Genomic DNA, 17217 nt, shown 5'->3' with positions numbered 1-17217 from the left:
TAGCCATCATTGACCGCAAAAGAAAACAACCAGCACCATTTTTAGAATTGAAATGAGCATACCGTCAAGATATGATACTCGCCGGCTGAAAAAGCTTCTTTGGAGATCACAAACCCAGATTTGGGCTCAATGAAGAATTTCCTATGCTCTTCACGCTCCTCAATAGTGTATGAGATATCAGAAAAGGGACTCTCATCTCTGTCATAAGCAATCACTCGATAAATTGGCTCTGGTTCGACGGCCTCTGGCCGTTCTACAAGCTTGATTTGCAAGATCTTCTCCAAGAACTGAGGGATGTTGTCATTTTCATCCAATACGTTGACTATTACAAGAACCACTGTGGACTTGGATGGATGGCCATCATCTGAGACAGTGATCTGTTTAAGTGAAAAACAGACTGTGTTTAGGAAACTACTGAACTACACAATGTAAACATAGCGTGATGGAAAATGAGCGTGGCAAAATGTGTATTAAATTGAATTCCAATATCCCCAATCCAGAAAAAAAACTGTAGATGCTTTTATAATAGACTTCTATAGTGTCTTTTAAGTATCATCTTACTTAAATGTTACTCATAAATTAGCAGGGTAGAAATACAAAACAAACAGATGTGACAATCTTTGACATAAAGCTAAAGTCACGTGGATAACACGTGATTTAACAAATAACTGATGAGTAATTTACTATTTTTCATATCTATTTTGAGATGTCTTTGTTTTAGTATAGATTGGTACTGTATTTTGGCAAACTTTCACAGTGTATGACACAATGGTGATATTTTATTTGAAAATGCCACACATGAAATGGATATTTGAGCAATATTACATTGTTTCATCTCACTGTTGTCTTAAAAAGTGGCTGAGATAATGATGAACTAGACGCTTTGAAACATCACAGGTGCAACGTACTTCAAGAACATGCTCTGCCTGCTGTTCCCTGTCCAGTTTCCGTGATGTTGTTGTCACCAATCCTGTTCATGAAATGTCAAAATTATAATACAAATTCAAGAATAAAAATATTCACGTTGTTCTCCTGAGAATTGGTCATACAGTAAGAAAATAAATCCATTCAGGGATTTGTTGACAGATGAACCTAACCTATTGTATATGTTACATTTTGTACTGTCCTTAAGAGGGCGATTCCTTCGTGTTTTAAAAAAATGACTATAACGTACATGTTTCGGTAACACTTTAGTATGGAACAATTCTCTGTTTTAACAAATTGCCTAGTTTGTTAGAACTTATAAGGCACGTACTAATGCTTGATTCTACATGACCATATTCTATATCGCCTAATCCTACCCTGTACCTAAACCTAAATGTTACAACGACCACCTTACATAGTAATAAGCAGTAAATCAAGAGTTTAGTCATGTGTAAAATTTCTGTGTAGTAATAGTGAATATGTGTTCCCCATACTAAAGTGTTACCCATGTTGTAAATGGGTTTAGTTGGTTCAACTGACTATATCGAGGAAATGCTTTTATTACCGACAACGTTTAGACTGAGTGTGGCAGTTCATCAGTTTGGCAGACGAGAAATCAATTGACTTGTCAAATGAATTAGCTGCATTCATTTCTTGTGCATCTCAGTGAATGTATCTGATGTGAATATCAATTATGTTTACACGAGAAATAATTCAGAAAAGATCCAACTTTAATCTGTGTCATGCTCATGTTAACATTCATAAATCAGTCTAATCTGTTTGGTCAACACAGTCATGTTTAACCAAACCAAATAATTTTTCTAGGTTAAGAAAGATGAAATGTGCAGTCCAAAGAGCTTTAAAGTGAAGCAACTATAAGCATGTAAAATGGGAGCAATATAATCTATGAACATAATCATGAAGACAACAAACTACACACACACACAAAAACACTATAATGACGAACAATACACACCTGACAGTAAAGACAATGAACAAATCAGACCAATGTAATGTATTTGTTGTGTGTTTAGTATACATTCATTTGTTTAATATAAATTCACGCTAGAGTTTCACACTGTTTAAATGCTCATAAATTATTTAAACCGACTATTATGATCCTTCCTTTTTCAAGTCAGGAATTGCTTCAACAGCACATAAAATAGGCTATCATACCTACATTTTTTTAAATGTGTGTGAAATTGTCATGTCTGTTTTAAAAATACAAATGCAATGGGCTGCCATGTGGATGTTTCCATACGAAGCATGAACTTACCTGTCTGTGAGTTGATGGCAAAAAATCCCTGAGGATTCCCACTGGTAATTTTAAATGAGAGATTATCACTTAATTTTGTGTCTGGGTCAAATGCCTGGATCTGGATAACGGAGACATCTTTGGGGGAGTTCTCAGATAAAGAAGGGAAATAAACAGGTTCTGATGTCAGCGGAGCATTATCATTGACATCTTGAACCTCAATGTAGACTTCCACAAATGAGGAAAGCGGCACAATTCCCTGATCCGTGGCGAAGATGGTGAGCCAGTAATGACTGGTGGTCTCACGGTCCAGGATCTCTTGTGTTCTTATAATACCTATGACAAACAAAAGAAGAAACATGTTGATCTACATGTTGGGCACTGGAGAGAACAAATGCACTTTCAGCAGACTGAGACAGCACCCATAAAACTGTGTCACATGGTACTGAGAGTTTTGCATTGTAAACATTGAAGTCTAGATTAGGATGAAGCAGAATAAAGGAACAAGGGAAGACTGACGTAATGCTAATAATGTTCTTTTGAAAAGAATTATAGTCAGCAAAGCAGCAAAAAATATGATCCAGTTGGGAACTGAATATTAATAACACAGAGATTTGCATATAAGATTAAATGTGTGAAAGGGCAGACATTGTATATTAAATATTGAGAGAATAAGTATGTGTGTTTGAAAGAGAAGATGAGACAGCGCTTTTTGTTCCTGTGTGTCTCAGCAGTGTTTGCTTTCATGCTGTGGGCTTTTAACTAAAGGTAACAGTGTGACTTCCCCAACTCTAGTCAAATTTGATAAGTTGTCCCTTCAGGGTGAAAGTATCATGCATTCTGCTCTTTTCTCCCTCTTTTTTCATTTTGTATGTCTTGTGTGTCACCCACAGTTCACCCAAAAATGAAAATTCTGTCTTCATTTACACGCCCCCGAGTTGTTCCAAATCTGCATAATTTATTAGTTTTACTTCCAAATATTTTTCTCTGTGTTCATCAGAACAAAATGAGTAAATGTTGACAGAATTCAAATTTGGGGGTGAACTGTCCCTTTACGATACTGAAAGAGATTATATGCAATAGTTGTTTTGTGATCATTTATATAGTGACTGCCAAAATATATTTAGATTCTTAGGTTAGATTTAAAATTGTATTAATGTCTTTCCTTGGAAAAGTATCTGATATATATTTATGAAGTAAGCTCTCTTCAAGTTCTTACAGAGTAAAAAAGTACATTAGCTGAGTCACATTAACATTGAAGTTGTGCAAATTTTGAAATTTAGAAAGTGTCCAAAACCATTTGTTGTTGTAATTTTATCATCATTAAGACCCTCACAAACAGTGCTTTTGTATATAATTTTTTTTGTATATTTAATTTTGTTATTGATGTATACATTGCATTTACATTCATACTTCTCTTATACATAATACTTTTAAAATAAAAAAGCAACAAACTCACCACTCTCTTCATCAATTGTGAACACTCCAAGGCCAGAACCGTCTCGTATGGAGTAACGCACTTCTCCATTCCTACCGCTGTCTTCATCGTATGCGGTAACCTTCATAACAGGTGAGTCAACCGGGGCATCTTCAATCACAGCTCCCCGGTCCACAAAGAATGGAAAGGAGGGACGGTGAAAGTTCTCATTAACATCCACAACCTCCACTTGAATGAAGCAGGATGAAGATAGTGAGTTTGGCTTGCCTCTGTCTTTGGCCCTTACTGTCAAATTATACACTTGCCTTGTTTCAAAATCAAGCGTCTGAGAGAGGTACATGGCTCCAGTCACTTTATCCACCTGAAAGCTTTTATCTTCACCATCTGTTAGAGTGTATCTCACCTGTCCGGACGTGCCAAGGTCAGGATCATAAGCTTCTAGCCAGATCACTAATGTGCCCACTGGGATATCTTCTCTCAGTCTAACGTGGTATTCTTGAGGTATACATGTAGGGGCATTGTCATTCACATCCTCTAAATTAATATGCAACAACACTGTCGATACCAGTTTAGGCTCATCGATTGCTTTATCAAACCCAGCCACCTTTAAAATAAATGATGGGTTGGTTTCTCTGTCTAAAAGACTGTTAACCGTTACCATCCCTGTGTCTTCATTTATGGCAAATTTGTCTGTTTTAGTCATAAATGAGTATCTAACCATTCCATTGAGTCCCAAATCTTTATCATTTGCCTCCAGCTGAATGACATCTGTTCCCACAGCAGTATCTTCACTTATGTCTACCGAATACTCAATTTGTGAAAACTCTGGGCTGTTGTCATTGGCGTCCAAAACATCAATGTCTAACATGTGAGACGAAGACTTCTGCGGTAAGCCGAGGTCATAAACCGTGATGTTGAGCGTGTAGTGGTCGTTTGTTTCTCTATCAAGCGGTTGGTAAACTTTGAGCCACCCGGTGTCAGATTCAATCATGAAACAACTATCAAAATCTCCCCCCGAGATCACAAAAAGCAATTTCCCATTGAAGCCGGAGTCTGAATCTGAAGCTCTGAGGAGTGCAATGCTACTCCCTACCAGAAGGTCCTCTTTAACTTGTATTAGACTTGGAGTGGACTCTACAAAGCGTGGAGTGTTGCGGTTAACAGAATGGATGTCTGCAAATTCATCATTTGGTTCCATCCGACTGTGTGGTTTAAAGTTAAAAGGCAGCAAACCTGCCATGGATTTCAGTACACCAGTGTCTAAACATTTGGAGCGGACGTGTTTAAAAGCACTCACAATGGTTAGATTTAAGAACAGAGGGGTGCTTGATTTTTCCCCATCACTGGCAGTTATTTGTAGGCGGTGAAAAGACCGTTTTGCTGCTTCGCTATCCCTCAATGACTTTTTAAGTGTCAGCACACCAGAGCTGGAATCCAATTCAAAAAGATTCATGTTATTACCAGTATCAATTGTGTACCTCACTACACCTAGATCGTCGGCGTCGATGGCGGACATGGCTATTATTTGCTCACCAACTCCAAGAGATCTTGGCACAGTGACATCACAATCGATATTCTCAAATTGGGGCATATTATCATTTAGGTTAATAAGTGTGATTGACACAACAGCTTCTGCCTCACGGCGAAAAGGGAATCCCCAGTCCGAGGCTCGAACCCTTAGAGAGAATTTACTTAGCATCGTCTCGCAATCTAAATCCTCGGAGGTGCTTATGACGCCGGTGAAAGAATCCATGACAAAAGGTTGTTTGTTTACATTGACAATACTGTAGGTGACATAACCATTTTCTCCATCATCTTCATCGCTAGCACTCACTGTTAGGATGCTGGTCCCTATGGGCACGTGTTCATCGATGCTTGCTTTGTAATTAGACTGTTGAAACTTGGGGGCATTGTTGTTTGTGTCACTTACATTGACCACCACTTTGGTCGTTACTCGCCTGTCACTTGTAACAACCTGGAATTCATATCGACTAACATGGTCTGCTTTTATAGGACCTGCAGTGGTAATGAGGCCCGTATTTGGATTAATAACAAATGGATTCTCATGCAGTTGTATTTTGTACTGCATCAGATATTTGATTTTAGGATGTTTTGGTACAACTCTGACCAACGCAACAAAGGAGTGAGGTGGAGAAAACTCACTTATCGTAACTTTGTAAATGCTATTCTCAAATTTAATATTTTCAACGTATTCGTTGGGAGATCGCACCCTCACAACTACCGCCGAAGAAAACTTTGGTGGATTCCCCTTGTCCTTGGCCTGCAAGGTCAGGTTGTACCCAAAATTATAACCCTCCCATTCCACATCCTTGATGGCTTTAATTTTGTATTCTTTACTTCTAGGACTCCTCCTGGAGGTCTCGAACTGCTGGAGTGGATCTCCAGCGACGATGCTCAAAGATGCAATCTCACCATTTTGCCCTTCATCACAGTCTTCCACGGTCACATACACATAAGTGGGATCTTTGATTCGGTTTAGTGGAGTTAAGGGGACAGCTGTGATAACAGGTGCATGTTCATTGGCCTGCAGTACGTGCACCTTTAGCTTCGCTGTGCTACTGCTGCTGCTCCCATAGAGCTTCAAGCCTCTGTCAACAGCCAATACATCCATCTCATAAAGTGCCACCTTTGAGTAATCCAGCTTGCCTGTCAGAGTTATGACCCCGTTGGTAGGATGAATGGAGAACATGTCAGTGTGGTCTTTAAGAGTGAAATAAAACTCTCCATTGGTGCCTGTGTCAGCATCTGAGGCGTAGACTTTGCCAATACTTGTTCGGACGGCTGAGCTTTCAAGTACAAAAAAACGATATGTCATTGGTGAGAAAAGCGGTCTGAGATCGTTCGTGTCCAGAACTTGCACTTTTACTTGCGTTTGAGTTTCAGCACCAGTTTGTCTTTCAATGCCATTTATAGTCAGTAGATATTGGTCTTTAACTTCCCTGTTAAGAGTGGCAGAATTTCCTCCTCTGGTCCTTATACGCAGGAAACAGAAATTACCCAAAACATAGTTCTCAGCTTTGAATAAATTATCGTGGTCCCCGGATTCTATTAGGTACCAAATATCCCAAGACTGATTCGTCAAAAAAATGCCCATCTTAGTCTGAGATTCAACAAAGGTTTTTGCCGCTGAGTTTTCATATATCGTTACATTGTAAATGGAATGAGTGAACTGAAAGGGAAATTCATCATCCATATGCTGTGCACATATGCAACTCCAGAGAAACAGCACGAGAAGATGGTTAATCCAGGATTTACCCATATTTACCCAGGATTTACCCTGAAACAGGTAATTACAAAGCCAACTGAAAAAGAACAGAGCAACAGGTTGGAAGGTAATATTCAACTAAAAGGTTCCAAAAAAATCATTTTTAATGAATTATTAAAATCAGATAAAAATGAAAATCATTAGATAAGAAATAAAAATCACATTTTATTTTAAGAGATTCTGCTTTCATCTTTGATTCAGTTTGAGTCTTGTTTATTTTTAATTAATAAACTCGTAAATGCTAGTTGTTCTTACATTCGCAAGTCGATCTTCATGTTAAACCAAATGATGGGCACATCTAATAGCAGGTGACAACAGGCTACTTTTGTGTAACCTACTGTTCAGATTTACCACCGAAAAATCTAAATCGGTGATGCATAACTACGATATTCCTTCAGGTAACGTCAAACATAAACAATTAAGCAAACAGATATGCAGTTTTTCTTAATAAGAAGCTTCAGACGTCACTCACCATGACAGCAGAAATATCTTCGTCTCCTACAGTTTTGCGAACTTAACGAGCAAAACCTCAGACACTCCTGCGCATCACTTCTCAAGTATTTCCCATAAACAATGCGGTCCGAAAAGTCCACATTACCCGGAGACACACACGCTCGCTCTGAGAGTCTGTCAGCGGTGTTGCGCGCGCTCATGCTTATAAAGTGAGTGAGCGCGCTCCATGATGTCACCAGCCTAACAAGTTGCGTTGTTGGTTATCAGATGTGGACATTAAGTTAAAGATCGAAAATATATTTTTCAACAAGAGACAATCAATTCGCCGAGGTTTCGAGTATAGGAGACGTCTTCAATTCAGTATAGACGTATATCAGTGCAGTGTATTTTTTGTATTATATGTGAGGAAAATATGAGCCATGTTTATGATAAATAGATAAAAAGGGTGCACTGGGTTGCATTCAAAATTGTGTTGAGCTATGTTTAGTTTCTCTTTATTAAATCACTTCCAGATTTTCTCCTCAATGAAAGACAACAGAAAACAAAGCCCATAGTTCATTACCTCAGATTTAACAGTATTGGCACTTGCGTTGTTACAGTAAAAAGGATGCATTGATTTCACATGAGTGGGTGGGTTATGTATTGGATAATTCGACTTCACAGAAAGACTTCACCATGTAGCTGTTGCTTATATTTTGCATGCCCAACAAGATGTATTTTCCTTTATGCAAACATATTGAATTGCAAACAGGTGCAACAATTTCTCAATACAATTTTCACAGTATATGAAGAATTTACAAAAAAACTGAATGACAGCAAAATTGCAGCTATAAGAACACTTAAACCTAAACATCTTTCAAAGGTTACAGCGATAATAGAATGTAAAATGCAGTGTTTTTAGCTAGTGAAAGTGTGAATCTTGGACAGTGAAATAGCGCTTATTGCCATCTTATGTGTGAGGATCCATGACAGACACATCAAATGTTCTGCCTTCTCTCTATAAGCTCTGGTCACAAAGTATGAAACAACCTAACAATAACATTTTGAAGCCATAAAATAACAGATTTAAGTTTTCACCTTATCATGTCAGAATTCACAAGGTTATTTTCTAAACTATTTATCATGGAGTTAGAAATTGGCGCATCTTCGTTTTTTCACCATCTTTGTTTTTTTAATCAAAAGATGTTAATGACAGCGTATTTTAACATTAATGCAAATGTTTTGTTTAAATTTGTTATATTTTGAAATGTTTGGTAGAAGATCCCCCCACTGCATCATTTTAATCTCTCTAGTGTCTTTTAAACACATGGTCAAGTGACATCTCCAACAATGTCATGGATGGGATATGTTGCATACAGTTAATTGTTCCTTATTGTAGTTGAAAGCATGCCCACTCCATGGACTACATCATGACTCAAGCCATTAAAAGCGTGAAGAAAGCCTACAAAATACATTCAACGGACTGCGCTTCTCTTTAATAGAATAACATTGCATCATGCCTCAGTGCATACATAAAAAAAGACTTTGGCACTGGTCAGTAACCATTAAAGATGTTTTTAATTGGTTTAAATCTCATGGACATTGAATTTCGACAACATGAGTCATCGTAAGATTAGTCACACTAAGGGATTCATTAATGTAACTCTCATATCGCTAGTAAAGTCACTTACAGTACGGTATGTGTTCCGGGAAACATTCAAAACACCTATGCATATTGAGGGATGTTATGTGTGGATGGTTTTACATCTGAGCTTTAATACAAGATGGCACTGAGCATAGCTTTTGGGCTTTCTGGTGTTTAATTTATTGTGAGCTCTTGGGAGGTTTGGTTTAACTTGGCGTCTGTTATGTGTGGCACACCTGCAGAGCAAAGATTAGAGAAGATTTATCTGGGGTCTAAAAAGAACCAGTTTGCGATTGGTTTGTGGTCAATCTATCATTTAATCTTGCTTACTGCAGCTGCTATTGCTTCTCCTCAGGTAGGGAAGATGTCTCTCCTCTACCAGTCTAGAACAGGAAGTGTTGTATGGCCTGTAGGCATCATTTCTACACAAAACGGTTCTTAGCAGATTTTCATTGTCAATCGGTGTAGTGTGTTTACCTGGCATGAGATTTCCGGTGTATTTTCCAATATGCTAGAGAAGCATCAACAGGCATTCATGTGGGTCATTTTCCAAACCCATGCTTTGGATATTATGAATGCAGTTTCAGTTATTATGAAAAACATGCTACTAACTGAGGGCTTTACTATCTATATGTAGCACATTATTAGGAATGTTCTGCACTGTTTGACATGGTTCTATTTTGCATTGGTTTATATCAACGGGATTTAGAGACATTACCTCACAAAAGTGTTGTCACAGCATGATTTATGAGTCGTGAGTTATTTTCAAGTTCCACATTCAGGGGCTATACAGTTTTTGCATCATTCACCTGTTCATGCTTAAATACTCAAGATGCATGTGTCTTGATGTAATTTATCAAAAATGATTTCAATTGATGTCAGCTGTTACTGTAGATTAATAAGATCCTAATTATAAAACAAACTACGGACACAGGGAAAGCTGGGAATATAAACTAAAAAAAGCAAATAAAAGGACAGAAATGTTGAAATATTGATCATGTATTGAGTAAAATATCAAAATATCCTCAGAAGGTGTTTCTCGCCTTTATGAATTTCCAACTATTTTACGAGGTGGCTTTTTCAGATGAACTTATTTGATATGAATTATACAAAAATGTATGACTACAAGTTAGATTTTTTTTTTTAAAAGTCCCACCAATAAACTTAATCGTAACTTTCACAAAAAGCAGATTGCAAAGCTGTGTTTACGCCACCAGCACCTGGCAGTGACAGAGCATTTATTTGAGTGGGAGCTTAGCGAATTTAAGCAACACGAGTGACTGTTAGCAACAGAAAGTGACGCAACAAAGTTAAGAGAAGTTCTTGTGTGACTTTCGAAGCGACTACTAGTCAATAGAGCTTGTGTCATCCGTCTCTTAAGTTACTGACAGACATTACTTGAATGGAAGAACTGCTGGACACAAACCCGGTGAATTAGAAATAATATTAAACATCCTGTAACCGTGACGTTTATAACTTTAAGTAAGACAACCAGGAACGCCTCACAGAAAGAGAAAGATACACAGTGACAGTCACATAATTCCTAAAGTTATCGTTCAGCCTAAAATAAAAATTCTGTCTCCATTTTCTCTCCCTCAAGTTGTTCCAAACCTGTATACATTTCATTGCTCTGCTAAACATTGAATGTAAGCAATTTCTATGTCTGGGACATCATTCACTACCATAGTAGAATGTTCTTTTACACAAAATGAAATACTTTGAAGAATTTAGGAAAGTTCAAAACAGTTCTGGGGCACCTTTGACCAACATATATTTTACTATGGTAGTCAATGGTGTCCCAGAACTGAAAATTGGTGACATCGTTCCAAATATCTTTCTTTGTGTTCAGCAGAACAAAGTATTTTAAGCCGGTTTGGAACAACTTGAGGGCGAGTAAATGATGACAGAAGTTTCATTTTTTGTGTGAGCTATCACTTTAAAATGTAAGATTATACAACTTGTATAATAGTTGCAAATTGCCATTAGATTGGGTTATTGTTTCAACCAAAAGCATCTGCTTCCCCTCATTGGAAATGCAAGGTTTAAGTATCAACCTAAATCAGCGGGCCTGAAGAATGTACTCCATCAAACATGTCAGGACACATTTGTCCTTGAACAGGTCTATTAGTCATGCACAATTTAACAAGCAACAATGAGGATGTTAAGTAACCACATCACAGGCCTTTACCCTCGACTGGCAGCCCTTCACTCACAGCTGTCATGCCAGCTGAGAGACGTTCTAGAGTGCACAGTCCTCCTTACTAATCACTCGCTCATAGTGGCTTTGAATTGCAGATTAATCAGGGCACTTGTGCATCAGTTTAGATAGGAACGTCTTTGCAATGCCTTTGTCTAGAAACTAGATTCGTGTGGCGAGACGTTCAGTTGCATGCTTGTGATACGATGTAACCTTCGGATGACTTCTTGGTCATCTTACCCTACGATATTCAAAATCATACAAGGAACATACTGACTTTCCTTGGTGCAGTTCAAGCATTCAAAATCACTGAAACACTCAATTGTGAAGATGACACTTGGACTCCATCTGTGAATGCTCCAGCTGCTATACCAAATGGAGACTCAATCACATGGTCACTGGGGCTTAACCTGCCGTTTTCTCTATTTCCACAGTCTTGCCCTCAATGCCATCTATACGGTCCGGCTCCTGCCGAAAGCTATTCATCACCCTGTCACCTGCTTCAGCCGACCCGCTACCCAACTGAACTGCTCCTAATGGACCATCATACTCGCCTGACTTCATCCCATTTAGCATGGAGCACAACTCTGCTCTGGCTCGGTTGGAGATGTTATGCTGTATGAAGATGGATTCGTGGGCTCAGCCACGCCTCTGCTGGGTTGTATCTACTCAGCACTATGATGACAGGAAACATGTGCATGATTTGAGTGGAGTCTGAGTGAAATTGAATGAAACAGGTTATGTTTTACTCTGTAAGAGAGAAATGCATGCTTAGTAATAATCAACATGAGTAATTTCACCTTTATACCCTTTAGTGTATTATGTGGAGACCAGCAAGAGCATACAGTTTTTAGGTTTATACTCGAATGGTAGAATTTATTAAACCGATTGCTTTGTTGTTTTCACATTTTATGCTGATGATTGCGCATTACCGGATGTATTTCTTCTTATTCATTCCATTGAATGAATAGAATTTCCTCAACCCATGGTTGTGTTAAAAAAGGGACAAACTCAAACGTTGGGTTATAAATTAAACCATGCCGGGTTGTTTCAACCCATGGTTGGGTTAAACATGGACATTTTCTAGGATAATTTATCACAACGGTTGGGTATGTTCCTTTATGACCCAAGCTGAAGTAAGTAAGCCAGCCCATGAACTGTACATGGAAACAAAATTGTTGTTGGTCACTTTACACGTTTCAAATGGTTTCTACCTGTTTAAGTAAGTAGTCTTTGGATAAAATGGGATACAATGCACTGGTTCGTCAGTGGTTCTTTGGGCTGACCATATAAAGAACCTGTTAAGCCGCTGAATGGTTCTTCAGCGGTTCTATATAGCACCTCAGTCATCCCAAAGAACGGCTGAAGAACCTCTGAAGAACCACTAAGGCACCAAGATATGGTGCCATATAGCACTATGGTTCACCTATGATTACGAGCCAAGAAACACTTTTAGTGATATATAGCACTTTTTTTAAGTTTGAGGAACTTTTGCTGTGTTGTCCCAAAACTATAAAAAACAAAACAATTATTTAAAACTCATTATTTTTGTGATTGTGTTTATAGTGTGGTTGCCTAATGGCTCACACTTATGGCTCACTTTGTGACAGTATGAGAATACTCTATTTCAATTACTTGTTAGTACTGCTAAACAAACGTGCTTTGGCGTTGGGATTTCTCTACTAGTCTTTTTCATTTATTCCCAAAAGAAATGTTCTGTCCGCCATGACTTTTATCTTTTTTCTCTTTCTGTGCTACATAAGGAACATTTTCATGTATTTTTTATCAGAAGAGACTGATGTAATGCTTCTACGTGAGGGAATGTGATAACCTGCTGCAGTCTGAGTGATGTTGTTTGGCTGTTGGTGTTATGATAAACAATTGATTGTTATTGATAGTGACTTGTAGATTAACAGGATTGTTGTTCCATTTTGTTAGATGGGGTTATTTTAAATTAAAAGAGTGAGATTATTATACAAAGCATGCATTTAAATAAAAGCTTTTTTTTGTCATTGAGAAATGCTGGTGTGTGTCTATCATTTAGGAACTTTGATTTAGCCTTGACAGAAATAACAGCACTTTCATCTTTGAGGATTAATTTGTAGGATTCAAATAACTTGTTAACACCAGTGGCCAGCATTCATCATTTATCAAAGAGTTTAACAACTTGCTGCATATTCAGGTTTTTTTCATTATCACTATAATTAACTCACTAAAGGTGTTGGAAGCCATAAAAGTCTTAGTCACGTTTGTTTTATAACAGTTTAACAGCACATTTGATTGTATGGATAAATTACAGCATGTCTCATCTCATTTTACCATAACACAATGTGTGGAAATTTAAATAAAGGATGGAATAACACTGAACATACTACAATTGAGTTTATTCAAATGATGTCCATGGGAAAATGGCAAATATTATCTGCCAGTGCAACAGAGATAGTTTTGCATGGCTATATTCCCATGCTACAATGCTCCTGCACACGCAGCCCTTTCCTCTGAAATGAAGGGGCAGAATAAGTAATGATGCAGACACACCATCTGTCTCTGAGTGAAGGTGCTAGACCCCTGCGCTACACAATAGTAAGCAAGGCACATAAATTCACTCCAACCACTTTTTATGCATTTGCCTCCACAGCACAAAAACGAAACAAAAAATGCATTTGTATGCCCACGGACACTAACTTGGCTCAATTTATGCACAGCTACATTGTGTTTTATCAAAAGAACCTTTTTTGTACTTTCTCTCTTTTCAGCCTTTCAAGTGCAACAAATACTTCTTTATTCTGCAACAGCACAAACACTTCGCAATATAAATACATGTTCTGCATCTCTGGGGGCCTGGTAATTGCCAAGAATGCACAAAGAAGAAGTAACTATGACTGAAAAAAGTCTGATAAATTGATTTATGACACATTAAGGTTTTTTGGAGAGCTCTAATGGGAAGGGAAGTTTTTACTGTCAAAAATCTATTAGAACATCTGTTATGAAGTTTTTTTAATGTGTTGATGATTATTTCTCAGACTTTGGCTGGCTTTTTTTATTTGTTTATGGATCGCTGGATGCCAGGTATTATTGTGATAATCTATTCTAGACTAATTAATCGTGCATTAATCACTTTCACCTGGAATGGTCAAAACCGTTCTCATATATTTCATAACAATACATTTGTCTTCATAGCAATGTTGAAATATCAGTGCATGTGTTGCCTCTTCATTAGGTCATAAAAAATAACTGTAATAATGATTGTTTTTGATAAAAAAATTCTGCCAAAACTTGAAATATATATTTTCAATACATCCCAATACATTGAACCATCTGTACAAAACTCCTACAGAGTCCACATCACAAAAATATCACTCTAGGCACGAGTTTTCTATTTCAAAAGAGAGAAAAGTGTATGCGCTTTGGATGCGACAAGACATTTTGTAGGATTTATGTGAATTTAAATATTCAAACCAGAAGCAATAATACCCTACAAGTGCACTGTAAACAGTTTTGCTGTAGTTATGCAGCTAGTTGCCAGAAACCTACTGTAGATTTACTGTATATTTATGTAATTTATTGGCAACCGTTTGTTCAATGATAAATTAATATTAAACATTAACAAGTCTTTGTCTTTATAAAACAGCCTCATGAAAAGCATTCTGGGAACCAGAAATCCACATAAACCTTTTCAGTTTTTTTCTTCAAAATTTGGTTCCCAGAATGCTTTGCATGGGGCTGATATTTTTTTGCTGTAAGGATACAGATTTGATAATGTTTAATGATCATTTATCTTTGAAAAAACGGTTGCCAGTAAATTACATAAATGTAAATCTACAGTAAGTTACTGGCAAACTGCTGAGAAGGGATGGCTCTTCAAAGACCACACGTTTTCAATTTTCGTGCGGCCATTTATGGGGAACATAGACCATTATGGATGTGACAATTCCATTATGGATGTGACAATTCACTGATGATTTAAAACTATGTTTTAAAAAACACAAATAGGCTTTAAAAACTTTAAGAAAGACTTCACATGAGTATTCAAACCTCCAAATGTTGACATGTGATCAGTATGGTTAAAACCTTTGGTAAAAAAATTACTTTTTTCATTTTAAGGTTGACATTTTCATGGAATTACAGCTAGCCAAGTAGAAATTGACATTGAAATAAATAACGTCAGGAAATTGAATTTCTTCCGAGTGTCTGCTTTAAGAAAGAAGTTTCACACCCTATTTACCTGGGAACACTTTGCCAGGGCATTCATGTGTCTGAATGAATCGTCTTTCAGGGTTATATTGGCACATTGACACAATCTGTAACCACGTAATATAAAATAAAATCCAAAAACAATTACATGCAAGGATGATTCATAATGTGTTCAGAATTCTAAATAATTACATTAGCCCTCCTTTTCTTCACTTCATTGTGCAGCATTAAATGATAACAATGACACACATTAAACCAATGTCTTTATCATCTATCATTAATATTGGCTTATTACTAGTGCCTCTATTTTCTCATTCATAACAGTGGAGCTGTTAATGGCCGTGCCAGCTGTTCTTTTATTTCACTGTAATCGAAAACTGTCTAAGTAATCCATTTTTTATATAATGTCTCAGAACTCTGCTAATTAGAAAGCCCATTCCTCATTACAATACAAATGCACATTCATGAAAGCCCTTCAGATGCATTTCTGTCAAAGACTAAGGTTTTTATTTTTCTTCCCTCTATGATTTCACAAATGTGGGTTTTCACTGGAACCTTAAAAGTCATTGCCACTTGGAAAACAATAAACCTTAATACTCCACCAACTTCAGGAACTGTCTGTGGAACTACAGACATTGATAAATTAAAGCCACCATATCAGAACAACTGAAGGATCTTTCGGAGGTGAAGATCCTACTCTGCACTGATAGACACTTTCATTAAGTCTCTGTCAATACATCTTTTGTCACTGCAGAACATTGACAAAGAGCCACAATGAAAAAATAACTTGCTTTCTATTTTTGTGCCTGCCAGAAAATCTATATACATCAATTCTTACTCACTTACAACTTACTAATATATATATATATATATATATATAATACAAATATATATATATATATATATATAATAATTAATAAATCAAAATAAAAAAATAGCTGTTTTCATGTATTAATAATCATTAGATGCTTTGCCTTATCTTGAAAAAAATTATTGAATCATAGTTCCTGTGAATACAGCCAGCAGATAAGGCCAAGGACACAGATGAGGTTAATGAGAAACTTGATGTGCTATTAGTGCAGTGTTTTCTGACAGACCTTAATAGAAAATGAGTAGAGTAATTTAACTGAAATCATGTTGTAATTAGTTCCTTCATGACTATGAATATTTGTAATGCAAAATGTTCTTGATATTGGATCACACAGGTCCCGCTAGCAATTAATGAGTTGGTTATGAGTGTGTCACTCGTTGAACTAAGATGGAAGCAATTACAATAAAGCAAGATGACATTCACTTGTGTACATTTCTTGATTTTACACACCGAAAGTCGTGTGTGTTATTAGAATCCCAGTTTGATGCTAATGATTTTTTAACTCTGCCAGACCTACACTGATTTCCAATCTGTGACAAAAGTTTGAAGAAAAAAGGGTTTTGCACAATAACATCATTTGGATTTAAAATGACTCGGGTCTAACTGGGACATGTCACTGTCATGGACCAACAAAATATCAACATTAAATGTAGGGATGCATGAGAAATTAGCGGCCATATCGGTATCATATTTAATGTTACCAACAATAACATTTATTAGCAAAACATTGTTGATGTAGGTACGGTATATAGAATTATAGGAACAAAAGCATATTGTTTGACTCAGACTGCTGTCTGAATGTTTTCTGTCTTGACACCTGAAAGACTTGTGGCTATTAAGAACATTTTTCTGGGTTGCTCTGGAAGAACATCTATTATTTGTTTATTAAATAAAAATATACCAGAAAAGATTGCAGGTTAAAGAATCGTTAACTAGTGTAAAGTAGGCTTGGTAATTGATAATTTTCAGTGGGGA

General features: G+C 37.0%; 1 protein-coding gene across 1 annotated transcript in view; it reads right to left on the bottom strand.

The window, feature by feature from the left end:
- fat1b (FAT atypical cadherin 1b) overlaps positions 1-6831 on the bottom strand; it is a gene marked incomplete at its 5' end in the record, with an annotated part of 29048 nt that extends 22217 nt beyond the window's left edge. Inside the window, 4 exons of the mRNA XM_079479455.1 lie at positions 63-377; positions 909-970; positions 2201-2515; positions 3639-6831. Coding sequence (XP_079335581.1) covers positions 63-377; positions 909-970; positions 2201-2515; positions 3639-6831 — 3885 coding nt within the window. The remainder of the gene's footprint in view (positions 1-62; positions 378-908; positions 971-2200; positions 2516-3638) is intronic.
- Positions 6832-17217: the final 10386 nt, after the last annotated feature.

Source organism: Barbatula barbatula, assembly GCF_947034865.1.
Source record: "Barbatula barbatula genome assembly, chromosome: 18".
NCBI lineage: Eukaryota > Metazoa > Chordata > Actinopteri > Cypriniformes > Nemacheilidae > Barbatula > Barbatula barbatula.
Note: the sequence above shows the minus strand (reverse complement) of the source record. Positions and strands in the feature narration are given on the sequence as shown.